This window comes from Phyllostomus hastatus, unplaced genomic scaffold (genome assembly GCF_019186645.2).
Source record: "Phyllostomus hastatus isolate PE091 unplaced genomic scaffold, TTU_PhHast_1.1 phas_scaffold_1066, whole genome shotgun sequence".
Lineage (NCBI taxonomy): Eukaryota > Metazoa > Chordata > Mammalia > Chiroptera > Phyllostomidae > Phyllostomus > Phyllostomus hastatus.
The window spans coordinates 27323358-27350880 of record NW_025334004.1 but is presented as its reverse complement, the minus strand read 5'-3'; the positions used below and the strand labels follow the sequence as shown (position 1 = coordinate 27350880).

Below are 27523 nucleotides of genomic sequence, written 5' to 3'. Positions count from 1 at the left end.
GGCACAGCTGTCCTAGAGGACAAGTCCCAGTGCACAAGTGCTCCCCCAGCCTCTGCCTGCCTCTTTACTGGCATCCCCTTGGCCAGAGGAGGCCACCCGCTCAGCCGGAGTCACGGCGGAGGCCAAGGTGAGGGCATGGACTTCAGGAGGACTGACGGACTCCTCAAGGGTCACTGGTGTGACCATCAGTCACGAGAACCTGCCAGTTCCCGGGGACGGGGCTGCCAGCTGCTGGGAGCTCGCAGGAGGCATCTGGGGAGTTCAGGCTTCTGGAGAGTGGGCGCACCTGGCTGTGCGGGGAAGGTGCAAAGAGGTCGGAAACCAGAACCATTTGCTGCTCCGAGGGAGTCAGCAAACAAGCCGGAAGGAAGAAGTCCCATCTCCCCTCCTCCATCTTCCAAGTCCCCCCCCACCCAGGGACCCCTTATTGGGCAGCTGACCAAGGAGAAATGCAGCTTGCAGACCCCCAGTCCTGGCCCGACAGGGCAAAACGGTGGGCGCAGAAACCACCTCACTGCCTGGCAGGCGTGTAAAAGGCCAGCGCCGTTTGCACAGTGCCCGGCACAGACGAAATGCACAATAAGGGGTATAACTTCTCGTTATCACTCACTCTTATTTTTAAGCGTAACTGCACTGAACGCTCACTATAGTGGGTACCACGTGGTGGGGTAAAATTTAGAGATAACTAAGATGTTATTCCACCCCCACATTTCCTCCCTGCCCCTTGGCCCTCACCCACCAAGGGAGGGCCAGGGGCCAGGCCTGCCCTAAAAGCCACGGAGCCCGAAGTGGACTCTGCAAACACGAACGGAGACAGCGGTCTGGACAGCACACAGTTCAACGGCACGAGCTGGGCTTCCTGAGCGAGAGAGCGTTCCCTCCCGAGGTCTCAAAGACCAAGGGCCCGGAGGGCTCAGAGCACGGAGCTCACACCAGAGGGGTGGAGCGGCGGGGAGGGGAGGAGGCCCGGGAACGGTGTGTTCTCTGCCCCACAGGAGGCAGTAGTGACCAACTAGCAAGAGAGAAAGAAGCCAGAGGGCTTACCTGGATCGCACACGCAGGGCCTGAGAGAGATGCCCACACTCTGGGCCTCTCCGGGAGTTGCGAGCGCACGAAGTGCTGTGGCCATGACGAGAAAGGACAGGTCTGTGTATTCTGTCCCCAAGAGCCAGGAACGGCCTCGTGTCTGCGCAGCAGGACATGCACACCCCGCTCCCAGTGGAGTGTTGGAAAGAATAAAATCAAGGCACTATGTACAGAAGTGTGTGTGGGGCTCATGAACGGGGGCTGTGAAGAAGAGTGGGCACGACCCTGGTACTGGCGCTGGCTGGGAGTTTCTAGCTGCCACTCTTAGGCCGGAGGGAGCGAGAGAAAGGACCAATGACGCACCTGGTGAGCGGTGCGTGGAGGGCTGCCGGACAGGAGTTCTAACAGGAGGTCCAGTTTGCAGCCAGCCCACGGCAGCCACGCAGCCCACGGGGAGTTGGGGGGACACTATCCTCTTTCTCTCCCTTCCTTCCTCCGGGGACCAGGGTTGCCAAATCAGACGGGAAATATTTATGCTAAAAAAATTGTTTACCTGAAATTCAAACGTTAACTGGGTGTTCTGTATTTTACCTGGCAAACACAGCCAGCATTCCCCACTGGCTAACTCCGGAGAGAAGCCAGAGCACAGGCCAGTTGACTGATGCAGCCCCAAGGGGCCCTTGGGTTTTATCCTGTAGGGACAAGGGTGTCCAACTCGCGGCCCGCAGGCCCCATGTGGCCCAGGGTGGCTATGAATGCGGCCCAACACACAATTGTAAATTTACTTAAAACCTTTGTTTTGCTCATCAGTGTTCATTAGCGTCTGTGTATTTAATGTGCGGCCCCAGACAACTCTTCTTCTTCCAGTGTGGCCCAGAGACACCACGAGGTTGGATGCCCCTGCTTAGGTTGGTCACGTTGCTTAGGCAATGGGGATTGTGGAAGATTTTCAGGAAAAAGACAAGTACTTTATTAAATAATAGTTTACTTAACGTGCACAGCAACACTATTCATAATAACATGAAATGCACACTGATAAATGAATGAATAAATTGCAATGGTCACATAATGGGTTGTACAGCAGTAAAAATCAATTACAGCCACAGGCAACAACATGGATGTTTTCCTGTGTTATCAGTCTTCGTTTATTGGTGGGTTTTTTAATACAAATTTCTTAAATAATAATATTTAAATTAAAAAAATCAAAGCATGTTTAACTTATGTGGGATACATACCTTAATCAAATTACTTACTATACTGCAGAATTATTCTCCATCTCTGTGTGTCATTAACATATTTAAGGAGGCATTTTTGTGTTACCACACAGTTTCTTCTCAATAGAAGAATCTTCTTTGTACAACAGCCTCCTATTCATTTTTACAATGTTTTTATGAAGGCATAATTTGCATACAGCAATGTAATTCACAAAATTAAACCACAGAACAGCCCTCAGCACACAAAGTGTCCCCGCACCACAGTCACCCCCTCCTTCGGGCCTCGGCCTCTGGCGACGCCGGCTCCGTCTTCCGTCCCCCCCGTCTGCCTTCCAGAACCGGTGTGAACGGAGTCCAGCCGTAGGCGGCCTCCCGACCCAGTCTGCCTTCCAGAAGCTTGTGTGAATGGAGTCCAGCAGTAGGTGGCCTCCTGACCCTGGCCCCTTTCACGGAGCGTAATGCATTTGGGACTCACTCCCAGGGTGCAGGCCCATTTCATTCTTTTTCATTGCTAAGCGTTACTCCACTGAATGGATGACGGACCCGTTGTTCATTCATTCAGAAGTTTAAGGACATTTGTGAAATGCATCCGTCAGGGTTCTCCAGAGAAACAGATCCATTAGGACATATATATATATATATGCATGCATAAAGACATCTCTATCTATCCGTATCATCTACATCAACATCTACCTACCAGGAAAGATAATCTGCAAGTACAAAACCAAACTCACTTTCCCTAAAACCTGTCCTTCTCCCTGTGTTTCCCAGCTCAGTGCCAGGCCCCACAGTCTGCGTGGGCAGCCCAGCCCCACCCCAGGAGTCGTCCCACTTCCCTTTCTCCCACCCTTCTTCCTCCGTGCACTTGTATCCACGACTTTCCCCATTGCTACCAGCTAAACCCACTCACTCTACGTCACCCTATCTCTTGACCAGACTGTTGAAATTATGTCACAGAGCTATCTGAGCCTGAAATCTCTCATTCCTGCAATAATCGATACAACCGGTTGAGTTATCCTGCTACAGTACACATCTGACATGCCCCCCTGCTTAAAGCCTCTGAACACATGTGGAAGAGGAGAGGACCAAGAGGAGCCAGGACACTTCTAAAGAGCAGGAAGGAGGAGACTAACTACCAGAATTCACTTCTTGTTTTAGGGACTCACTTACAAAGACACGGTTTTGTACTTACAGGCACACATAGGAAATCCGCAGCTCTAAGAAAACCTTGGCCAGGCCACTGGAGAACCCCAGAGCAGAGAGAGTTGCCCCTGGAGGGGTCCCGCGTCAGGCAGACAGGGCCCCGCCCGCTCCAGGACCCCTGCCATCTCCTGTCACCGGCTGGGAGCAGCCCTGGGGGAGAACAGGGTCTCCGCGTGAATGCTGCAGCGGACGTGAAGTTGCCGCCTCCTGACGTGGAGACGACCTGCAGGCTGCCCAGGGACCACTCTCCTTGTGCAGGTTCTCTCTAGGAGGAAGGTCTGAGTAGGACACCGTTATGGTCACCAGCGTCACCTACCAGGGTTTAACATGGGCACGGCTTTGTTTCTGGGCTCTCTATTCCACACCAGCCAGGGTTCTCAGCAAACAAAGCGTTTAAAAAGAATGGCTCTCCATATTAAAAAATATGAAATTAGCCTGGCTGGTATGGAATAGAGAGCTCAGTGGATTGAGCACTGGCCTGTGAACCAAAGGGTTGCTGGTTCGATTCCCAGTCAGGGCACATGCTTGGGTTGTGGGCCAAGTCTTCAGTAGAGGGCGCTCAAGAGGCAACCACATATTGATGTGTCTCTCCCTCTCTTTTTCCCTCCCTTGCTCTCCCTTAAAATAAATAAATAAATAAAATCTTAAAAAAAAATATATATATATATATATTTGGATCCTTAACTCTACATGTATATGAAATTTAACTCCGAGTAGATTAGTGACTTAAACTTCAAATACGAAGTTTTAAAACTTTTAGTAGACTTTATAGGTGAGTATCTCTTAGAGTCTGTAATTTAGCCCTTGAGGAAAGGGAATAGTTCTTAAAGACACACACACACACACACACACACACACACACACACTGGATTGAGTACTTTGAAATTAAGAATTTTGATCATTAAAGGCATTTAAAAAGAGAGCCAAGTTACAAACTGGGAGAAGATATTTTGCAATATATCTGAGAAAGGACTAGCATTAAAAATTCCTTCAAATCTATGAGAAAAGCACATATAACCTAATAGAAAAATAGGCAAAAGATAGGCAAATAGGCTTTTTTTTTTTCAGAAGAGGAAACACACACAGATAATAAAATATGAAGAAATGCTCAATCTTACCGATCGGGTAAATGCAAATGAAGACCACATTGAGCTAAGACTTCGATTGATGAAAAGTCTGGAAAAGCAAGTGTTGAAGAGGAAGTGGATCCCTTCAAAAGCCCTCCTACACAGTGCTAGTGGGAGTGCAGGTGCATGTCTGCTTTGGGGAAAAAAAAAAAAACCTTGACATTATTATTTTTTTTTAGTGATTTTCTTTTAAACTTTAAAAAAAGAGATTTATTTATTTATTTTTAGAGAGGGAAGGGAGGGGGAGAGAGAGAAACATCAATGTGCGGTTGCTGGGGGTCATGGCCTGCAACCCAGGCATGTACCCTGACTGGGAATCGAACCTGCGATGCTTTGGTTCACAGCCCGCGCTCAATCCACTGAGCTACACCAGCCAGGGCGACATTATCTTTTAAAACCGAACCTTCACATAACTGGGACCGGACCATTCTGCTTTTAGGAACGGACCTGAGCAGGCCAAGGAAAGCCCTCACGTGTCTCTAACAGGAGACACGGGCAAGAACGTTCCCAGCAGCACTGGGAAGACCGGGAAGCAACTCGGTCGCCCATCAGTGAGAAATCAAAGTGGGGTACGTTCACACACTGTAATATCATACAATAGCAAAGGTGATTGAACTACATACATAAAGATGGCTGAATCTTACCCACATTATGTTACATTCAAAAAAAAGTATCAAAAGGATACGAAGGCATGTTTTCCCTTTGCAACAGACTTTATTTTTTAGAGCAGTTTTAGGTTTATAGAAAGAGTGCAGGAGTTACAAAGTTCCAATATACACTCTTCCCACCAGCATAGTTTCCCCCTTTGTTAGTGGTCCACTTGTTGCAACTGATGAACCAATATTGTTATGCTACTAATGAAAGTCCATAGTTTACATTAGGATTCACTTTGTGTTGTGTGCTTCTCCGGAATGTCACATCGTTGCAATCACACAGTGTGTAGCCTTTTAAGACTAGCTTCTTCCACTCGGCAGGATGCAGTTACAAGTCCTCCATGTCTTTTTGTGGCTAGACAGTTCATTTCTTTCTGTCACTGAGTAACATTCCACTGGCAGGAAGCACTAGTTTACCCATTCATTATGGAATCTTGGTCGCTCCCAATTTTTATGAATAAAGCTGCCGTAATCGTTCATGTGCATGTCTGCATGTGAACATAAGTTTTTAACTCACCTCGGCAAACATGATGGGGCTATGTTTAGCTGTGTAAGAAACTCCCTAGATAGCTTCCAAAGTGGCTGCACCATTTTGTGTCCCCACTGGCAATGAATGAATGCCTGTTTCTTCACATCCACACCAGCATTTGGTGTGTTTTGGATTTTAGCCATTTTAACAGCTGTGTAGTGGGCGCATTCCTTTGATTACGTCAAAAACAATTCAGCCCTGGCTGAGTAGCTCAGCTGATTAAAATGCTGTCCTGATATGCCAAGGCTGAGGATTCAATTCCCAGTAAGGACACATACAAGAATCAACCAATAAATTAAAAAAAAAAAAGCAGTCCTGACTGGTATAGCTCAGTGGGTTGGGCATCGTCCTGCAAATCAAAAAGTCACTGTTTTGATTCCCAGTCAGAGCACATGCCTGGGTTGCAGGCCAGGTCCCCAGTGGGGTGTGTGCAAGAGGCAAGTCATACATTGATGTTTCTCTCCCTCTTTCTCCTTCCCTTCCCCTCTCTAAAATAAGTATTTTTTTTAAGGAAAGGAAATGTAATTGCTGCCATTACAACTTTTTTCAGGGTGGAGGGTTCACGGCTATATTTTACATTGTTTAAAAGTATCTAACTTAATAAAGGTGGGTGTGGTGGGCTGACCAATGGCCCACCAAAGAGGTCTGTGCCCTGATCTCCAGGACCAGTAAAAACGTTCTGGTAGAAGGGGCTCCGCTGATGTGATTAAGGTTCTTGAGACGGGGAGACTGTCTCGGCCCAGAGTGACCACAGAGGGTCCTCCCTTGTACACGGTGTAACACACAGACACTGACAACAGTGTGGCGACAGCCAGAGGGACGGGGTGGGGGCAGGGGGAGGTGGGCAAAGCGGGTATAAATGGGGACGGACGGAGACTTGCTCCGGGCGATGGGCGCGCACACACTGGGTGCACACACACAGGGCGCAGACGACATCCTGTCGAGTAGCACACTTGAAACCTGCAAGCTTTTGGGGGCTGGTGTCACCCCAATAAATCCAGTTTAGAAAAACAAAAATACACACACACACACACACACACACACACAAAGTGTCCTTCCTTGTAAGTCGAAGAGGCAGGACTATCCGTCAGAAAGAGCTGGAGAGCCTGAAGCAGAGGTCGGAGAGGACAGATGCTGCTGCTTGTGAAGATGGAAGGAGCCAGACGCCAAGATGCAGGCCGCCTCGAGAAGCTGGGAACTGGAAACGGCAAAGAACCCACCCTTCTCCAAACTTCAGAAGGAACCAGCCCTGCCATGACCTCGATTTCAGCCCGGGGAAACTGACTGCAGACTTCTGATCTCTAGAGCTGCAAGGTGACACATTCCTGCTGAAAGCCACTAAGTTGCTTGTAGCAGCAGCAGGAAACTGAAACGAACAGGAGTGGGGCAGGCATGGATCACTGACACATGGGATTGCGGTAAGTACAGCTGTATACCTAGATCCAGTGGAAAAACAAACAAACAAACAAACTGAAGCCTTTGAAGAGCTCCTCACCGCCTGGAAAACAAGGCCCAAACCCACCAGCTCCACATAAACCCTTAACAAATGCCCGCCCTCTTCTCCAACTTAGCTCACGATCCCTATTCCATGCCTTCCCCCCACTCCTCCCTCCGAAAAATAAAAAACAAACAAACAAACAAACCAAGCCACACAGCTTGGCCCCGAGGCTTGGCCTCTGTGCCCCTTTGCTGCTCCCACTGACTCTTACCGGGGCCCAATGCCCTGGCCACGGCCTCTCGGAAGCCTCCCGTGTAGGCAGGAATCCACGCTCCCGCCTGGCTGGCCTTAAAACGCTGCTGCTGCGCTGTTGGCTGCTCTTACCGGGTTGGGGTTCGGGGTCGGCGGGGCCCGCAGCGCGCCGCGGCCGGCCGAGTCGGCCCCTCGGTGCGCGTCTGCAGAACCAGCTCCCGAGGCGGTTTCCCTGGGACCCCTGAGCTCGGGGCTGGAAAAGCCTGTCTTCATGAAGACAGGTTTTCATGAAGTTACAAGAGCCGGTACGAACTCGGTACCGCTCTCCTAGAGGCCTGCGGTGGGAGCTGCGGAAAGAAAAGCGTTTCCAACACTTAACTGCGTGCTGGAAAGAAAAGAAAGAAAAAAAAATCCCAGAGGGCTGCAGAGCCAGTGGGAACGTGGCCTCCCACGTGCTCCAGCGAGACTTCACTCGGTCCACACGATAGATCCGTAGAAACACAACCTTAAGCCTGTGCACACCGCTGCCCAAAGGTTTTGTTTTGTTTTTTGTTTCCACTCTAAGAATTGCATAAGGGGGTAGGAGGGTATCGCCGCTGCACCTTACGCGGACTCATCAAGTCGCTTTAATGGAGGGAGGACGGCTCGTCTCACCCGCTCACCCCAGGAAATAACGGATGGGGAAACCTCTGGCAACGTGTACGGTACTCCGCGACGCAGGCTACCGAAGCTGGGCCCTGCTGGCGGAAGAGCGAGCCCGAAGGACGCGGCCGGCCCTTGGGAAGCCCGAGGAGAGCCTGGAGAGTGCAACTCCCGGGCCACCCCCCGCCCGAGGCCCGGCTGAGCTCCCCAGGCCCGCCGCGCGGGGTGGCGGTTGGCGACTGCGGCCCGGACGTTCTCACAGAGGGCCGTCAAGCCCTGCCAGTTCGGACGCCATGCGGAGCCAGCGCACACACCGAGCCGCAGTTGAAGAAACCGCTCTCGGGGCTGGGAGGAGGCGGAGCAGCAACTCGGGTTGAGCCAACTGAAGAGTCTTAAAATGCTGGTCGCAGGCCTCGGACAGCCCCCAGCGCCAGGCACTCTGGGACTCGTAGTTTATGTCCCGGACAGCTTTTCTGACCACCTCGTTGGCCGGCCTTCTAACATCGCCTTTATTCTCGCCCTCCCCGCCCGGCACGCCGACTCCCTGGTCGCCGCACGTCCTCACGTACGACTACACTACCCAGAAGTCTCTTCTTCGCGTCCCAGCGCGGCGCCCGTCTCCTTTGGACTACAGTTCCCAGAAGTCCTCTGGAGAAGTGCTTCCCTCTCTCCTTTCCAAGACCACAATTCCCAGAGACTTCAGTTTCACGGCGATTGTCTTCTTACTCTATCTCTCCCTGAGCTGGCCAGGCTTCGAGCGGCCAAGAGGCGCACGGCGACGACGTGACCCCTCGTAACCGGACACGGGGTTCCCTCAGCGGCCCTTTTACCCCCTCGCTCAGTTATCCCCTTTGCAGGCCGTCGCGTCTGGCCTGAGCGGTGACCTGGCGGGCCGCGCCTGCGCTGTGCCCCGTTTCCTGCCTGGCTGGTGGCGGCAGCCATTTTGTTCATCCTCCTCCTCCTCCTGCTCCTCCTGGTTGGAGCGCAGTGTCCGGAGCAGGCTGGGGGGAGAGAACCCGAGAGCAGGGTTCGGTGCCTTTTCCTCTGACCCCCTCTGGTGCCCGGAGTCCCCCTCCCCTTCCTCCCCACCCCCTCCCCTCCCCAACCCTGCCCTCCCCCTTGTCCCGGGATCACTCCGTCGCACCCACCATGATGGAAGACGACGGGCAGCCCCGGACTCTGTGAGTACCCGAGATGAGGGGTGCCTGGCGCCGAGAGGCCCGGGCACCGCGGGACGCTGTGGGAGGGAACAGGAGAGTGGGGCCGAAGCCAGGACTTCCGGCGGCTCCCTGGCCGGGGTAGCGGGGACGCGAAGTGCATTCCTCATTTGTCCCCTTTTCCTTGGGAAGGAAGCCCTCCCTTCCCCCAACAGTCACTTCCTGGGGCCTGGGGTTTGTTTCGACCTTTTCCTCTCGTGCCCCTCTTTGCACTCTTTTCCTAGGCTGGGTTTCTGCACAGCAGAGGCTGTCAGGCCCGGGAGAGGTCCAGCTCTGCTTGAGGGGCCCTGGGCTGGGCCGGGAGCTGTCCCCTTGGGGGCAGGGCCTGGTAGGGGTGGGACCGGGGGTGGGGCCGCATCCCGCGAGCCCCGACGAATTAACACTCCTGTGCTCCGGGTCCCCCTGCTCCATTCGCTCCCAGCTCTTCTCCCAAGCTAATCTCTCCGAAGAAGCTGCACACTCTTCGGCGGCTCAAGCCCTTACTCTCTGCCCCCACGTGCCCCCGCCCACGCTGTCAGACACATTCGCCAAGCGCCCGCTACTTTTGAAGTGCGAAAGGGATGCCTCTGGCCGCGGGAGCATCTTTCCCTTCTTGGATAACGAAGTTTACTTCGAGCTCTGCCTACGCTAAACTGACAGCCAGTTGTCAAATTGCATTTGCCCTTTTGGTGTTAACTCTTCTTAATCTCTTCGTGTGTCGAGACCTTCAGAGTTGGATAAAATGATGTCTTTTTATCCACTATTCGTTGTGTGTCTTTTAAGCGCTTTTTCTTCTAGCTTGCTGTTGCTTTTTACCTGGAGCCCAATCTAATGAATGAATTTCATCTTCCAACCGCTGATACGAGTTTCCTTCCTAATGAAGACTGATGACTCAGCGTTTGCATTCCTTTCCGGATAGTGTGTCCCTCCTTTCTTTTTCCCTGCACTTTTTTAAAGTCAGTAATTTCTAATTAAACGTTTAAATTGGGAACCTCTCGTTTTCCTACCCTCTGGAAGCTCAACACACCTACCTCCAGTGCAAGGGGTCAGATCGCTGCTTTGTTTTCTCTTGCCTCTGCCTGGTGTTAGGATCACAGTTCACCTGGCTCTGCTGTTCAACAGGGAAGTTACTTTTGGGGAGTAGGTGAAGGCGGGTGGGAACCCAGGAAACTGGACCAGCTTCTCATCTCTGTAGTACCACCAAAGAAAAGTCCGCTCCGTCAAGTACATATCTGTTCGATATTGATCCAGATTTTCCTTTCGTTTTGGCGGGGTTTGCACTTTTTCATTCCTACTTCTCTGTCTCACTAAAGCATTTGTCATCCTATTTTGAGAATCTGAGGGCAACTTAAGAACATCAAATGCTTGAATGAAAAGCCTGCTCAGTGAAACTTTGTTTTGTTCTGTCTTTCATTTCAGCCTTCTTTTCCCAGAACAGAGAATTAGGACGAATTGAAATTTGTCTTTAACATCTCTTGGAGCCAAGGCCTGGTATTTAGTTAACAGTGTGTATTGGGTGGAAGCATCTGGGAAAGCTGAATTTAGGGCCTAGCTAGCATGTATTTTAAAAAGATAAAAGTTACATTGTATCTAAAACTCTGAACTGTCATCATTGCATCATAATAGCTGCTGAATAATTGGTAGATGCTCGTGGCATATTTTTCACTAACTATCTGTTCCTTATGAGGAGACATTCTTGTTTTCGCCATGCTAAATAATGTGCTATTTCAATACTTTTAATTCATGTACTTAACTATCTTTGCATCTGCCTTGTCTTCATCTCCATCGTACCTTAGACTTTCTCCAATAGACGGATAAGGTAACTTCTTTGAAACTTATTTCCTACCTCCGGTTTCCTGGTTTCTTCTCAAACACACTGAAGTTGTCTGTGTTTTACAGCTGGCTAGAAACGCGACGTGTGCCCACATAAGTAAGGAAACGTCCTGAGCGGCGGTGCCCCCGTGTGTCAGTCCATGCTCACACCTCTGTCCTCCTTGTCCTCCTCCCACTCTCCTCGCGGGAAGGGGTGTTTTTTTTTTAGACAAAGACTGCTCCACCTTCCTAGGTCTTCCCCCTGCAGCACTTAGTTCACTGCCTGGAAGATAAGAGGTATTCAAACGTTTTACAATGATTATACTTCTTTTCATTACGTTAGTATTAAGTCCATTTTTAAAGAACTCCTGACTGTGGGCAGGTATGCCTGTCATCCGTACATGGTGCTGTCCGTTGATTTTATATATATTTTAAAATCTTCGAATGTAAAATTTTGAGGTAAAAGCAGATGTTTCACAACTGGGATTTTTTTTTTTGGTCAGATTTTAATTTAAAAAATGCATAGTAGTTTTTTTTAAGTGTTTATTTTACATATTCTTAGAATTCTTTAGATACAAGTAATGTAATGAAAACTTTGAACGTGACTTTAGAAGTTGGTATCTATTAGGGTTTTATTTGTTCATTTATGGAGCTCCTTTTATTTTACATTGTGACTATGGATTAGTTTTTCAAGTGGCTAGTATGTTTTAAAAAAATGTACTCTTAACAAAGCTTATCTTAAACTGTTCCTTAAATGCCTGTGTGTTACTAGTGAGGTTTTTTTCCTGCAGACACACACAAGCTAAGACATATGGTTCTATCATCAGAAAACAATATGGTGTTTATAGCCTAGGTAGGTCTTTAAATATTCATTACCTACAGTATTACTAATTTATTTATAGTATTTAAAGTGGTATAGAATTGCTTTGATGTTGAGCCTAAAGTTTTTCATATAGTTGCTTTAAAGGTCTATTTTCTGATGCTCTCCGTTCTTAATTGACATTTTATCTGGGGGTGGTGTGGGTTGGGTAACTGTGACCTGAAGCAAACAAACCAGACAATGCCATGTGACGCTGGCGTTGGGACGAGACTGGCCAACCCCGGCCTCGGCCTCGCAGGACACACGTTTCAGCCGTGTGGCGGGTGGCTCTGCGTGCAGTGATTGGAGCCACGGTATATCTGGGTGTGTCACGCAGCGTTAAATTGTAACGGCGCCCCGTTGCCGTTGACTCACGCAGTCTCTCCGGTGTGCCAGAGTGAGGAGGAACGGTGGCTCTGGGATTGTACCCTGTCATGCAATGCCACCTTTCGGGCTGCTCTTCCTGGTGCTCGGTCCGAAGGAGGAAATAAAGCAAAGTGTATAAACTGAGTAGCTGAGGGCAATAGCGGAAGAAAATGCTACTGAGTCCCATTATAAAATTGGCTTGCTACACCATGGATCTGTCTGTATTGTGGGTTTAATTAAGCTCTTCATTCAACTTTTAATTATATTCTCTGTTTGTTTAAAATATATGTGTATGTCAATATATCCCTTATCTAGTTGGTCAGTTCACTTGGACCTCCTGTACCTTTTCCACACCCTGCCGCCTACCTAAAATGTGATATTGACAGATTGATTGATTCATTAGAGGCCCATTGAAGGGTATTTTTACAAAATCTCTTATGTAAGAACTTGTTAAGAACAAAAGCAAAAATGTTACTTTATTACAGAAATTTGGCAACAATATGTTTTGTGAAAGTGCTGGTAATTTCAGCCCTGTGGTAGGGCCACTCTTTTCAGAGTGAGAGCACATTCAATGTTGAAAAAGTGTGGTTTGTGTTTTCTCTGAAAGGCATGATCTTAACTTAAAAATCTGCCTGTTGGGACGTAAGAAGGAGTTTGGCAATGTGAACTTTTGTCTGCTGTGAGACTGCCAAGTTCCTAGTCTCAAATTGGATTTTAACCCTGACATTAGGGATACAGGCATCATTTTCCATTGTTAATGCTTTAGTTCCTACAGTTCCTGTTCTTAGAAGACAAAATAGACCTAAGGTATGCCTTCTTTTTTCTCCTTGAGTTAAAAATCTTTTCGGAATTTCCTAAGTGTTTACTCTTTGAATTGACCTCTCCATACAAAAATTTGTCTTCTTCTGTTATTTTTATATATGTTTTTCAAGTAGAAATTTTATATTTAAACACTTGGAACACTTTAGAATATGTGACTGCTTCATAAGCAGAGCAGAAAGAAGTTTGCTGTTTTACCACAGAACTTTTAGTAGAGATGTTTCGTGCCATTTCATGCCATTCTAAACTTAGATTAGCAGTTTGCTCTTTGGTATGGGTGCCTGAAATGTAAGTCAGTATATCTAAGTGTGCCTCTAGAAATTCTTCAAAATCTATACCTGCTTGGAAATAAGTTGACTTGAAATAAAAATCATATGAAACGCTAACAGCTTTAATTGTGACTGTTACAAGTGGAAAGTAATTGATACCCATGCAGCTTTTCCTGAACAAATCAAATGTTTTAAACAGTAATGCAAATTTAAAACTACTTAAAATTTGTCTATCATAACGATCATTGTTTTAACTTAGTTATATCTAGCTTCAGTATGTGAAAATTAGTTTTATCCACACCAATTCTTTTAAAAATCCGCTAACTAGCCTTCAGGTTAGATGAGGGTAACACCTAGGAGGTCAGGGTTACTTGTTCCTTTTCTTTGTAGATAGGTCTGCAAAAAGAAATTATTCCATGCACGCTTGCTCACAAACCCCTGTGAGCTAGAAGGGGACAGGCAGTTGTCTGGCCAGCTCATAATCCTGCGGCCTGTCACTGCTGCTGGAAGAAGTGTGCCCCTGCGTGGCCTGCCAAGGGGTCTGTTCTGGTTGTAAGGGAAAGGTAGCATGACGGGGCCTAAACCAGTCTGCCACTGGTTTAGTCTTCCCTTTAAGTAACACTGGGTTTTAGAGCATGTAAATGAAAGGTATTAGTACCTTTCAGAACTGCAATGAAATTCTTAGATGAACTGCAAAATTACTATTCATTCCTAATCAGTTAATTTTAACTACACATATCCTTACCTGTCCCAGTCTGTTTTTCCCTTTCAAAGTGTTCCATCTTAAAGCGGTTCTGTATTTAACGTGGTGACAAATGATGGAGAGTTTACTTTGGTCTCAGTGCTAAGTGTTCAGATGTTACATGTTAGGAAAATAAAGACTCACATCCATTTCCTTTGCTGAAGAAACTGCATTAATTTTTACAAGTGTCATTTGCTTAGTGAGGTTTGTAACAGGCAGATTTTAAAAATTATACTCTGAGTACCAAAAAGACTTGAAAGTTTGAGAATTAAGTAAACTAAATTAAAAGAAGTCTGTGGCACAAGAGAAACCAAGGTGGTTTTCTCTGGGTGGTAGTCTTTTTTTTCCTTCTCTCTTTTTTAAAGAATTTATCTGGGTTTTAAATGTCTTATACAAAATAATATGTTCAATTTATAATTAAAAACAATCCCAATTTAAATATGCATAGTCAGAAGTATACCTATGTTTGTCTTAAATTTTTTCTGAGTTTCTAAAGAAGTCTTTATATTTGCTTTATCTACATAAATGTGTATTTTGTTGATTCTGATGTGTTTTAGGCTAGGAAATTTTATTACTTTATTCTGCTCTTCTAAAACAAGACATAACTAGCAATTTTATTTATACTTTGGTTGAAAGTCTAAGATAAACTCACATTATAGTCCTTTATATCTAATAATCAGGTGTTTTGATGAATCATTTTGTGTGTATGTGGGATACATTTTTTTTTGAGATACATTATTTTGAATTGTGTTTCACACCCTGAAATTGTAGTTATCTTGAGACTGGTTTAAATTTTTGTTATTTTTATTATAACAAATAAGATGAGGAAACACTATGCTTTTGGTATGCAAGGTTATATTGATTTGTTCTTTATAAAGTGTTTTGAAGTTGTACTTCAGTGACCTAAGACTGTTTGTTGCTTCCCTAAATAAGGAATAACCTTACTTTCTTAGGATCAGGATTAATTGGAAAATTTTTATTGAAGACAGAGCAAGTTAAAGTGAACTAAAAGGTGATGCGTTACATGATAACGCGTTGGAGCTGAAGAAAAGAGCTGCAAGAAAATTGCTGATGTTTCTGTTTTCTTGCCCAGATACGTAGGCAACCTCTCCAGAGATGTGACAGAAGTCCTTATCCTTCAGTTGTTCAGTCAGATTGGACCCTGTAAAAGCTGTAAAATGATAACAGAGGTAAGACCTCCCCAGTTCCAGTGCTGACAGTGGGCATGGTGGTGGTCAGCGTTTTGAGATACTGAGTTGGTTTGTATTATCTTAAAATAACTTTTTAAGCCTCAAGTTATTCTGATGGAGAGATTTGTGTTTGTTGTGTTGACTTACTACTTTGATCTGACTGACAATCTAGGTTTGGAAGGGGGTTTTCTTTTTGAGGACGACTTACCTCGGTGTTGAAAAACCAGATGACATTTCATGCGATTCAACAAGAGTGTTATGGGTTCAGATAGTATGCGTTTAAGTTTAGGGGTTGGTGTGTGTGAAAGAATACTGGGTTAGTACCTGCATAGTGCAGCACTGTGCGTCTTGTGTATTTTTAGTAGATACTACTGACTGAGCAGCCTATTGTAGGTAGGAGTTTAAATTGTTAGCATAATAATTTTGTTTTCCTTTTTTTTTTTTTTGAAAGAAAACTACCTTTGATACTTTTGTGGTTATGACTCTGGCAGTGTCCAGTGACACTTGTGTTTCAGTTTATTCTCTTCCTCTTTGTTTAATCAACACATTTTTTTGGTATTATTTACTGTGTACAGGGTATTATGGTAAGTGCTAGGGAAAGATTGGTGAATGAGTTTCTAGCCCCAGAGAGTTGTCCAGTGTAACGAGGGAGACAGAGGAGTTCGCGGGCACTGATGATACAGGGTAATACATGCCGTGGGAGCAGTTTCCAGTGCGGTGGGAGCACAGGGTCCCAGCACAGTCTGCAGTCTGGAGAGGCTTCTCAGAGGAGTCAGTGTCCAGGCTGAAACTGAAAAGGGTGGTAATGGGAACTGGCTAGAAAGGAATCAGAGGGAGAAGGGATTCCAGGTCGAGGAGTATTGATCTGCTCTGGTAGACGGAGTGGAAATGCTTGTGAGAGCCAGAGAGGGCGTGTAGACATTGCAGCACGCCTGGAGTTTCCAGGGGGTTGAGTAGTCCTGGAGGTGCGGGGAGACGGGACAGGAGGGTTCGGGAGCGGCCGGAGGCTGCTCGGGAGTTTGGTTACGTCCCGAGACGGGGGAAGTGTGGAAGAACCTGTGAAGCACATCGGCCTTTCCATCTTTTTTCCTAACGGTCCTCATCGGTCTTTTCTGGCGTATTGTGGTTTCTCTCCTTCCTAGCTCTGATTATTTATTTATTCTTTTCTCTCTCTTTTTTTTTTCATTAACCAGAATTTATTTTGTGCTAGGCAACATTCAAAGCTGGGACTATGAAGAGACTGGGGCAGTTCTGTGATGGAGCTTGGAGGGCTGGTCTCTGTGGGCTAGGTGGTGGAGGAAGGTGTCGCCTCCTGGAGCGGAGAGGCGCTCCAGGAGGCGACACCTCCTGTCCAGCCTGGACAGGGCTGACAAAATAGCACCATCAGTGTCAAGAGCCGGAAGCGTAGGGCACGGCGCATGCAAAGGTCTTGAGTTGGTAACGAGCGTGGTGTGTCGGCGCGATCGAAGTCAGGATAGCTGGAGGCTGGTGCGTGGGGGCAGGCTTCGGGGCGTGAGTCTGAAAGAGGTGGGCAGGCAGGGCTTGGAATCGCATAGGGCAGTGCAGTCCCTGATAGAGACTGGCTTCTACTCTGCTTGCCCTGAGGTGTTAAATAGGGTGATGCTTTCTGGTGTGTATTTTTAAGTTGCTCTATTTGGAGAATGACTGTGGGGAGAAGGGATCGTTCGGGCAGGAGCGGCAAGAAGGAGAGCAGCTGGGTTATTTCACTCGTCTAGGTAAGAGGTGACGTGGACCTGTTCTCTAGAATGGTGGCTGTAAAAACAGGTGTGTAAATTTGGGGTACATTTTGGAGGTAGATACAATAGGACTAAGTTGGCTGTGGGACATAATGGAAAAGAAGACATCAGGAATGACCCTAAGATTCTTGTTTGTTTAGTTACATGGATGGTAGTGCTGTTCATTTGCTAAAATGGGCATGACTGCGGGAGACGCAGGATGCGTGGGAGGAGTGGTGGGATCGGGAACTTTGTTTCTGCAATGCAGAATTTAAGGTGTGCGTTAGACAGCTAAACGGACTTCATATGTAGCCAGTGGGATAAACTAGGTGGGAACTCTAGAGAGCCAGTGCCGCGACACCAGCTTGCAGCAGTGTTTGAGCCACGGGGCTCAGTGGCATCTGGTTCCTGGACCAGAGGGAGTGCTGAGGGGAAGAGTGGGGGGCCCCGGGGTGGCAGCACTTGGGCAGTTGGAGTCTGAGCCCGGGAGGAGGGACTGCCTTTTGAAAGACCTCCACCCCCACCCCGCCCCCCGCCCTGCACCCCGCAAGGGGCAAACAGAAAAGCCCAGAGAGTCTAGTGGCATGTAAAGAAGAATGCTTAAAGGAGGGCAGGGGAGTTGTCGGCTGTTCTGAATTCTGCGTGCAGGTCAAGGTGAGGACAGAAGAGGGACCGCAGAGGAGGTGGCAGGGAGGTCATCGGTGACTTCCACATGAAGTTTCCGTGGCAGTGGGTTTAGGAGAGAATGGGATGTGAAAAACTGGGAAGGGTCACTAGAAAATTTTGGGGGAACATTTGATAAAGATTCAGTGTTTTAAAAAACCTGCAGGACCAGCCATTTTAGAGGTAGAGGGATTTGAAATGAACTTTCAGAATTTATCCAAATTCTACAGCTCCCACACCTAAATTTGTGAATAGTCATGAGACTTCGTATTTCTCTGTCCTGACCTTCATGTCATCCAGCAAACATTGGTGAGGACAGTAGTTGAGGCCACAGGTGATGTTAGTGTCACTTGCAGTGGTGCGCGGGAAGCTTCTGAAGGGCGTGAACTCTGCTAGGGACTGTGGGGGCATTTATCTTCCGTTCATGCGTTTCATTGCAGCATGTGAAAAATTCTTACTGTTAGATTCTAGCTTTCCCTGTATACTATAATAAATGTATATTATTCAGTCTAAGGCAAACCTGAGTGTTTTTTGAAGATTTTATTTATTTATTTTTAGAGAGGGGGAAGGGAAGGAGATAGAGAAGGAGAGAAATATCAGTGCGTGGTTGCCTCCCATAAAACACCCACTGGGGACCTGGCCTGCAACGCAGGCATGTGCCCTGACTGGGAATCGGACCGGCAGCCTTTGGTTTGCAGGCCGTTGTTCAATCTACTGAGCTACACCAGCCAGGGCCAAACATTAAAAGTTTTTAATACATCTGCCAGCTGGGATGTGAGCGAAGTCAGTGGGGCCTTAGATGGGACCCCACCTGAGTGATGTGAGTGTATAGAATGTGTGTGCGCGCGCATTGTGTTGAGGGGTCCGGCCTGCTGCCGCTTAGATGAACTCGAGTCAGTGTGCGTGAAGAGAGTGGTCACCAGAGCCTGGGGCTGCCGCGGGGCTGCCGTCCCTCTGCCGCGGTTCTCCGCGCTCCGCGGACAGCGCAGGGCAGGGGAGGCGGCACCGGTACCCACAAGCACAGTTCCAGCCTGTTTACCTTTAGCACCCTGTCTTCAGTGAGTGTTATTGGTAAACGTCAGCTTTTTTACAAGAGGAATCTAAGTGCAACTTTTATTTGGAGTCTTTCCCCTCGTTTTCTTTCCTAATTTTTAAGGACAGCGCCATGTGGCTGTGATGGTAGGATTTCGTGTGGGGTCCCGGTAGTTTTCTTGGCGGTATTAATGAGCATGCTTTTCTTCCCCCTCAAGGAAGTGCCTCTGGTTGCTTCGCCACTGTTGTTTTATGCGGCTTACTTTGGATTTTTCTTCTAAAACTTTCCTGGAGTGAAAAACAGTGGTTGTTGAAAAAAGCTCTTTATTTTATCTGACATTTTTATATTTTGTGAGTGCAACTAGAATTCCACATTTTAAATATTATTTTTAGGGCATTTTACCTGAACCATGATGAATATTTTTAACCTTACATAAAAAATATATATTTTACAGTTGTATAGCTCTCTGATGTAGGCTGCAGTTTTATAAAATTGACTTTCATTTAGGTTTTTGGGTGATAGAGTTGCTATAACAGTAGTACTACTTTCTCATTGTCTTTCTAAATACTTGCCAATTACTGTCAAGCGTGAGGTAGAATATATTTAATAAAGATTTCTTGGCAGTGTTTTTGTGATATAAAATTGTAGCTTTGTCCTGAAACATTTTATTCAGACATTTTTAGAAATTTTTTTCTTGACCACTGGTGTGTTTTCCTGGTCTTTGAAGACCAAATTCAAAAGTATATAGAATCTCCAGTACATTAATATATTTGGAAAGATGGGGAATTCATTTCAATAGCTTGTTTTCTGAACTTTTTCAAGTTTTATTCTCATTCCTTTCTGATCTATAAAAAGTACATAATCTCGTCTCATCATATACAGTGCTAGTCAGGAGTAAAGTTTGTCAAGTTCGTTCATTTCTATATTTTTTATCGTCATGGCCTACAGTTAATGAAGGATTATGGTGCATAAATAGAATTCATCCTTTTGAAAATAATGTTGGGAGAGAAGAGCAGTGGTAAGGAAGTAGTCCTCCTCCATCAGCTCCGAACCCGAGGTTTTGTTTGGTCTAATACAGACTTCTGCCTTACACTCATCACACTTCACCAGGGTTCTGCAGTTCGGTTTCGTATTGACAGTCATGCTTCTGTGCTGCTGACAGTCCTGTTGAGGCACGACAGTAGCCCGCGATGTAAAGTCAGGTCTAGCTGTGAATCTGTTTGTAAAGTGTTAGGCTTTCATAAGCTTATGCAATCTCATCTGTACATTCCTAGCTATCAGTAATGTTTTTTCCTGGATTTTCTTCTCAGCAACCCGATAGCAGAAGGGTCAACTCTTCTGTTGGATTTTCTGTTTTGCAGCATACAAGCAATGACCCATATTGCTTTGTGGAATTTTATGAACACAGAGATGCAGCTGCTGCATTAGCTGCTATGAATGGGAGAAAAATTTTGGGGAAGGTAAGATAAGAGAATGAGTGTCTGAGTGTATGTATTCGCATGTCATACTAATTGGCATTCCTTCTGAGCAAGTTTTTAAATGAATATTCAGCTCTGCTGGGTGATGGTTTTGCTTTATTCAGCCTAGTGCTTTTACAAATATTATCCTTGATAAGTGATTTTAAAGTGGTAAGTGTTACTGTTTTTAATGACATGTCTAATAATTGTATTAAATATAATCTTTATTTTAGGAGGTCAAAGTAAACTGGGCAACAACACCAAGTAGCCAGAAAAAAGATACTTCCAGTAAGTACACCTGCTGCATTTTACTGTGGAAGAGTTCTGAAATTATCCTGGCAGCATTACCAGCTTAAATAGGGTTTTTCTTCCCTTAGTGTTGCCTATAAAAGGTTTAGCAGCTGACTTCTTAAGTATTTGATTACCAAATGCTTTGATTTCAGATCACTTCCATGTGTTTGTTGGGGATTTGAGTCCAGAAATTACAACAGAAGATATCAAATCAGCATTCGCCCCCTTTGGTAAAATATCGTAAGTATCATAATTAATATTATACTCAGTAGTGACAGGCAAAATTGTGTATAATTAACTTGTATTAGAATTAAGCTTTTCTTTCCCTGGTTAGTGTGATTTTTTTGTTTGTTTCATTATTTTTGATTAGTAGATGTTGTTGAAAATGTTAATGTCATTTTACTGTTTTGGGGTCTTGTTTTTATCTAATCCTCTGTATAATATGTTTAAAAATTTTAAGTGATTCTGTTTGTTATCTTTGAAGCAAGATGTTTGGGTGGTAAAAACTATTATAACGTTCAACTTTTTGTCAAATGTTTTCAGTATTTGGTGGGTAAAGATAATGGGTTAACCAAAAATAAATGTGATTTATATTGTGTATTAAACTTTTTATAAGTGGGGGAAAATAGCTAAATCCTTGGGTATATCGTGGTTAAGTTGGAAATGTGTATGTTTAATTATAATGATAAATGTGTTTTACTATTATAGCTGAAAAGTAGTACTGTTATAATATTAAAATGTTTCAATGTCCGAGCCATAAATTTGGGATTAATTAGTAGTTTGTGGGGGTGGGGGGTTGTTTTTTCTGTGTTGTTCTTTTTGTTAGTGGTGTTTTACTCTGCTAGTCAGGGCTCACATGTGGTTTGATTTTTAACACAGTTTATGCTCAAGTTTCACTGTATGTTACTTGATCAAATATATTGGAAAATTAAAAGTGGTTATGATTCTATAAAATGTTTATCCTAATTTATCTTTTGATTAAGATCTGCTTATTTTATGTATTTCCTGTAGATGTAAATTAAATGTTCTAATATTACAGGAATATGTTTCAACTAAGAACAACAATATTATTCTGTGTACAATTTGTTGTTCTATAGATTTAACTTATTTGAAAGAAAGACTTAATTCTTAATTTTCTATTTTGATATTTGCTTTGCTTTTTAATCTTTAATGTGGTAAGTAGTGCTGTTTTAAAAATCAGTGTAAAAAATAATACAGGTTGCTGTTTTTCAGTCTTTATTTATACCTGAGACCTGCAGTTTTTCTAAGTCCAAGTCACAATTAAAAGTAATAGCATTCTGGTTATTTTGCAGAATTGCTCATAAGAATGGACAGGATCTTGAAGGCTAACTGCAAGGAACTGTGCACACTGGAACTCAGTTGTAGATTTTTTTCTCATTTCTATTTATTCTTATTATACATTATTTATATATACATACTTTAGTATTTACATTTTAACATTCTATATTCAGTGGAGTTCTATATTTCCAATCATTTTAACTTACTCACTAAAATTTCTGTGTAAATTTGTTGTTTTCGTACTGGTGTGCTTAGCATTGTTGTTAGTTTTTTATTCTCCTTTCTTAAATTTCTGAAAATGTCAATTTTTCAAAATTTACAGCTGCCCAAACTCCAAAATGATGATAGAGAATTGACCAAGAAAAATAAAGAAATCTGTTAACAGGCCATGTATGCCTTTTTAATTCCTATTTTTTCCTCTTTTTCAATTTTTTAATATTTCATATATTTTGTATCACTAGGCAGAAGACATTTAACTATTTAGAGATTGCATGGTAAAGTAGTTAGCATTGTTACAGTAATTTATAGAATCAGTAAACCTTAGAGGACACTAGCCTATAGAGTATTAGAAAAGGAAACTATTGTTCCTGTTAATCTTCAGATTTGAGCATTTAGTTTAGAAAGCACAGGCTATTTGATTAGGTTGCATGTTTATTACATGTTTTTGTCCTACTGCTTTTTTCTAACAGGTAAAGAAGCGTTAGGGAGAGTTCAGGAATGGTTGTAGTTAAATAGGGCTAACTGAAATTTTATTTAAAAAAATGCTCACAATACAGTGTGTGTGGTTCCTTTTAGTTTTTATTTGGAGAATAACTCTTACTTCCCTCATTTAGCTGTGCTTCTTTTCACAGGGATGCCCGAGTAGTTAAAGACATGGCGACTGGAAAATCCAAAGGCTATGGTTTTGTGTCTTTTTATAACAAACTGGTACGTTCTTTCAGCTTAACTTAAATGTAATACAGAATTTAGTCATTAATTAATCTGAAACTTCAATATTCTGAGATGTTAACTACAAACAGCTTTGGTGTAGTTTTTGGTGTTTTAATAATAGAGTATAATTCACTGACTTTCCGCAAGTGTGGAGGTAAATAGCTGGTTATAGGAAGAGTATCAGTGCTGCCTTTGTGCTTTGGTGAGGGTCAGAGGCAGTGCCGGAGCAGGTGATGTAAATGAAAATTGACACAGTTCATCTTGATTTTTTTAAAGCATTTGCATTAACTATAACATGAGATAGTAAAGTAGATTTTATTAGCATTTTAGAACTGTTTCTAAATTAAACTTAAACTTAAATTACCTTTATTTTATTGAAGCAGTCAGATAAAGGATAGGAGTCATATACTTTGCTTAGGTTCATTAAAAATTCAAATTCTGAGAGTCTAAACTCATTTTTTATTGGCAGTTATTTTATGGCATTCTACTATAATGTAGAGACTTCAATGGGTTTTTTTTTGTTTCTTTTGTAATCGATGGGGTTATGGTGTTTTTCTTGCACATTTGAATTGATAAATTTCCCTGATGCTTAACTGCTGTCCTGGTATTTTGAAATCTATAAATAATAATAGTTTTTATTAATTGCTTGATTTAAGTCTTTTCTTGTGGTACTAGCTCAGTTTTGTTTAGAATGTCTAGCGAATCCATTTACTGATAAGACTCACGGGCTCCAACAGTGCCAGCATTTTGTTTTGTCTTACTGGGTATCTACACCAGTATTTCCTGTTTGAGCGCTCTCCCTTTCTCTCTCTCTCTCCCCGTAGGATGCAGAAAATGCAATCGTGCACATGGGAGGTCAGTGGTTGGGTGGTCGTCAAATCAGAACCAACTGGGCCACGCGGAAACCGCCTGCACCTAAAAGTACACAAGAAAGTAAGACACGCCTGCCGTGTACAGTGAACTTGTGGCTGCTTCGCACAATCGTGTATTAGCCTAGTCTTAATTTCTTAAAAATTTCATTAGTATTGCAAGACTCATTTCATCTTGAGTATAATTGTCTGAAAATGATTGGACTTTGATATAAGTGTATTTGGAGCTGTGAACCAGCTGATACTGTAGATCAAATCACAGTATCAAGAAAAAAATTCCGTTTTCCCCCAAATGGGGCATATCTTAACTAAAATATAGTAGTCGTTTTATAATACTGTACAGCCATCAGCATTCTTGTTCTCTCTGTGTGTATAGATAACACTAAGCAGCTGAGATTTGAAGATGTAGTGAACCAGTCAAGTCCAAAAAATTGTACTGTGTACTGTGGAGGAATCGCTTCTGGGTTAACAGGTACAGCGTTTGGTTTTCTGACCTCCTCCTTTGTGGGGCTTCATCACCATTGGTACCGACGTCATGGTAAACGTGAACCTTAAGTCGTCTTTTTGGATGTTTTTGTTTTTCAGATCAACTTATGAGACAAACATTCTCACCATTTGGACAAATCATGGAAATAAGAGTTTTTCCAGAGAAGGGCTATTCATTTGTCAGGTAAAATTTTACTTGCAATACTATTACTCTTGCACGTGACCCATCCCTTTCGGTGGAGGTGGTTGACCCCCCCAGGTGTCCGAGTCTGTTTTGTTGGCACTTCCTTGCAGTGTAGAACTTCAGACTGCCTGCATGGTGTACTGTGGGGTGCCGGTACCAAGGTGGTGCTTGTAGACTAACGAGTGCCTGTTATTTGTTGTGTTAAATTCTTTTTAAAAAAAGACACACCAAAAAACCTTACTTTTTTTCTCTTAGATTTTCGACCCACGAGAGTGCGGCCCATGCCATTGTTTCGGTGAATGGCACCACGATCGAAGGACATGTTGTTAAATGCTATTGGGGTAAAGAATCTCCTGATATGACTAAAAACTTCCAACAGGTAATTCGATTTTTCACAGCACTTTTTACGGTTTCTGTCTTACACGTCTACATAAATGCTTTAGAAGCTGAAACAAAAAAATAAGGCATATATCTGCTTTCAGTTGATTTTATTAATGCTATTTCAAAAGTGATTATTTTGTGGTATTAACTGAATCTTAATACTTTCTTTTCGCAGGTGTCACCACCCCAATAAACTTAGACAATGATAAATAACAGAGTCCTATTCACATAAGGGTGCTTAGTTTTTCTCTTCCTTGTCTCCCACTTTCTTCAAATACTGTGTTCTTACTTGTTCCCTAAAACAGCCATCTGCTTTGTCCTAGGTCGACTACAGCCAGTGGGGCCAGTGGGGCCAGGTCTACGGCAACCCGCAGCAGTACGGGCAGTACATGGCCAACGGGTGGCAAGTGCCGCCCTACGGAGTGTACGGGCAGCCGTGGAACCAGCAAGGATTCGGAGTAGAGTAAGTTTGGGTCTTTCCGGTACAGAAACAGGCACGGTTCTGACAAAAGACAGAAAAAGGTGTTCTCCTAGGGAGGATCTATTTAAGTTAAATATACTGAACTATTTGGAATTATAAACACTTCAGAAATCTTATGAAAAATGATTCATGATGCTAAATCTGTTTCTTACTACCTAGGTGAAAAGAGAGGTGGGGGTAGCATTTGGCGTGTCCTGCTTCCTCCATAAGCAGTTGGTAGAATTTGATTTAATTTCTGACATACTATTTTATGTACTTATTTTTGTATGGAGAAGATTTTTGTCCAGATAGGTTCAGAAATCGAATGATTCATACCTGTTGGCTTGTGTCAGAAGTCTGAGAGAGTTACCCGATTTAAAAAAAAAAAAAGTAGCTTGCTTCCCCGGCTCGGTTGCCCAGTTGGTCAGAGCGTGGTCCCTGCACACCAAGGTGGCAGATGTGACCCCAGTCAGGGCACCTCTAGGGGTCAGCCAGTGAGTGGTAAATAAGTGGAGCAACAAAGAGATGTTTTCTTCTTCTTCTCTCTCTCTCTCTCTCCCCCTCTCTCCCCCCCTCCCCCTCTCCCCCCTCTCTCAAAATAAATAAATAAATAATTTTTAAAGTAGCTTGCTTTTTTGTTGTTGTTGCTGCTGCTGGAGTGGGCTGGTCCTTCGTCCTTTTATCCCCCCGGGTCAGCCCACTCGTTCCTTCTACCTTCTCTTTTCAACATGAAGTTGTGTTTTTAAAGTTTCTTGTAATTTTACAGTGTCATGTGCAGGTAGATGATGTGTTGAATCATTTCGTCATTTTTAAAGAAATTAGTTTTGAGATACTCTTCAGAGAAGTCATTGTGTTAAGTTGTGGTTATTAACAAAAATTTAAGACCAATATTGTAATATGTATTTTACGTATATGGCTATGCATCTTTTTTTTTCGCTCTTTATTACAGGTTTGTTGATTTCTTGTCTATTCTATGATTTTGCTGTGCTTGATTTTTATATAAATGTATAGATAATTTTTCCTTTGTGTTTACTGAAGATTTTCCTTTTTCCTTTCCAAGTCAATCACCTTCTGCTGCTTGGATGGGTGGATTTGGTGCTCAGCCTCCCCAAGGACAAGCTCCTCCCCCCCCTGTAATACCTCCTCCTAACCAAGCTGGATATGGTATGGCAAGTTACCAAACGCAGTGAGCTGGGACTCTGAACACAGTTGTAATTCACGATAGCTTCAGTTTCCTGTGACACTCTGAAGACATGGAAGTAGACATCGGAAAATGGAAATATTTATTTTAAAAATGGAAATGTTTGGAACCTTTAGCACAGCTTTGCTTTGGTGAAGGACACGTGTCTTCTAGTTCTGCCTTTTTAAGTTTTTGTTCATGATGGATATGAACATGATTTTTCTTTGTGTACAAAAACTAAAATAAAGTCAATAAAGACAATTCTGACTACAAATTTTGATATAATAGGAAAAAATGGGTAATACATTTTGATTATTAGATACGATTCCATTTTTATCTTGCTGTTCAGTATTTTAACCCACTGTTTTTAAAAGAGTGAAAACAGGGAGGATCGTGAACCACCGGGAATCACACATAAGTTCGTCCTGAACCTTGGTGTGCCCCCCCTCCCCTGAGGTGGACCGCATTTGGAGTCAGCGGGGGGAAAATTGCTATTGAGAAGAAATGCGTGGTTTTGGAGTCGCGTTGGAGGAAGTACTTTATGCTTAAAGAAACTGAAGCCAGACTGATAAAGAAATTTTGCAACCTAAATAAGAAACAGCATTGAGTTACTTGAGCAAATATTGGTGGTCCACGTTAAGACATATTTTTAAGAATTTAAGAAGTGTTACTTATTAAAACTGTAGTAAATGACATTTCATTTTGGGGGGAAATTCCAAGTATGGTGTTTGTATTAAAGTCAGACATTCATACTTGTGCTTTCACATGAAGTTTAAATGATAGACATTGTAAATATTAACTACAGTGTTTAAAAGCATGCTTCACCATAGAAGTAGCAATGTAATTATTCGAAGTAACATTTAACGCAGTCCACTGCATTGAGTGCAATGGACTGATGAGAATGTTTCAGACTGACATTTCCAAGGTTGGCTACTATGTAAAATTAAAATTATACAAATTACAGAAAAAGCCTTAATTTTAATTTCATACAAATCTTTGATGCATTAGTACATTTTAAAATGTCATCGGAAATTAGATTTTTTCTTTGATTTTTTTTTTCCTTTGCTTTACATCACTTGGTATGTAAATACCTTGACTAAAACCTTATAAACTATTTCAAGGTTCCTATAAATTGTATAATACAAGTGTTTTTTAAAAAATCTTGGGGTGTTTTTTAAAATTAGATATATTTTGCCCAAGAATTTTTTAAATAAGAT

At 43.8% G+C, this 27523-nt stretch overlaps 1 protein-coding gene across 6 annotated transcripts; it reads left to right on the top strand.

Moving 5' to 3' along the window:
- The first annotated feature begins 9123 nt into the window (after nucleotides 1–9123).
- TIAL1 (TIA1 cytotoxic granule associated RNA binding protein like 1) lies at nucleotides 9124–26567 on the top strand. 6 transcript variants are annotated; one of them, XM_045853842.1, is made up of 14 exons: nucleotides 9133–9265; nucleotides 11180–11389; nucleotides 11884–11945; nucleotides 15241–15337; nucleotides 20131–20229; nucleotides 20460–20514; nucleotides 20670–20757; nucleotides 22668–22743; nucleotides 23571–23679; nucleotides 23992–24087; nucleotides 24201–24285; nucleotides 24541–24664; nucleotides 24990–25129; nucleotides 26187–26567. In XM_045853842.1, the coding sequence occupies exons 4-14, from the start codon at nucleotides 15326–15328 to the stop codon at nucleotides 26314–26316; spliced, it is 1014 nt and encodes a 337-aa protein (XP_045709798.1). In that variant the 5' UTR covers nucleotides 9133–9265; nucleotides 11180–11389; nucleotides 11884–11945; nucleotides 15241–15325; the 3' UTR covers nucleotides 26317–26567. The 6 variants fall into 6 exon arrangements, with proteins under 6 accessions (XP_045709794.1, XP_045709793.1, XP_045709798.1 ...); XM_045853839.1 differs by having other exon boundaries at nucleotides 20080–20229; XM_045853841.1 differs by lacking the exon at nucleotides 11180–11389 and having other exon boundaries at nucleotides 9187–9265; nucleotides 20080–20229.
- The last annotated feature ends 956 nt before the right edge of the window (nucleotides 26568–27523 follow it).

Excerpts from the sequence above, each read along its gene's own strand:
- TIAL1 (XM_045853837.1), top strand. The coding sequence starts at position 9,234 with ATGATGGAAGACGACGGGCAGCCCCGGACTCT. Across the intron at positions 20,230-20,459 it reads GGAGAAAAATTTTGGGGAAG|GAGGTCAAAGTAAACTGGGC; the intron begins GTAAGATAAGAG and ends TCTTTATTTTAG. Across the intron at positions 20,758-22,667 it reads GCCCCCTTTGGTAAAATATC|GGATGCCCGAGTAGTTAAAG; the intron begins GTAAGTATCATA and ends TTCTTTTCACAG.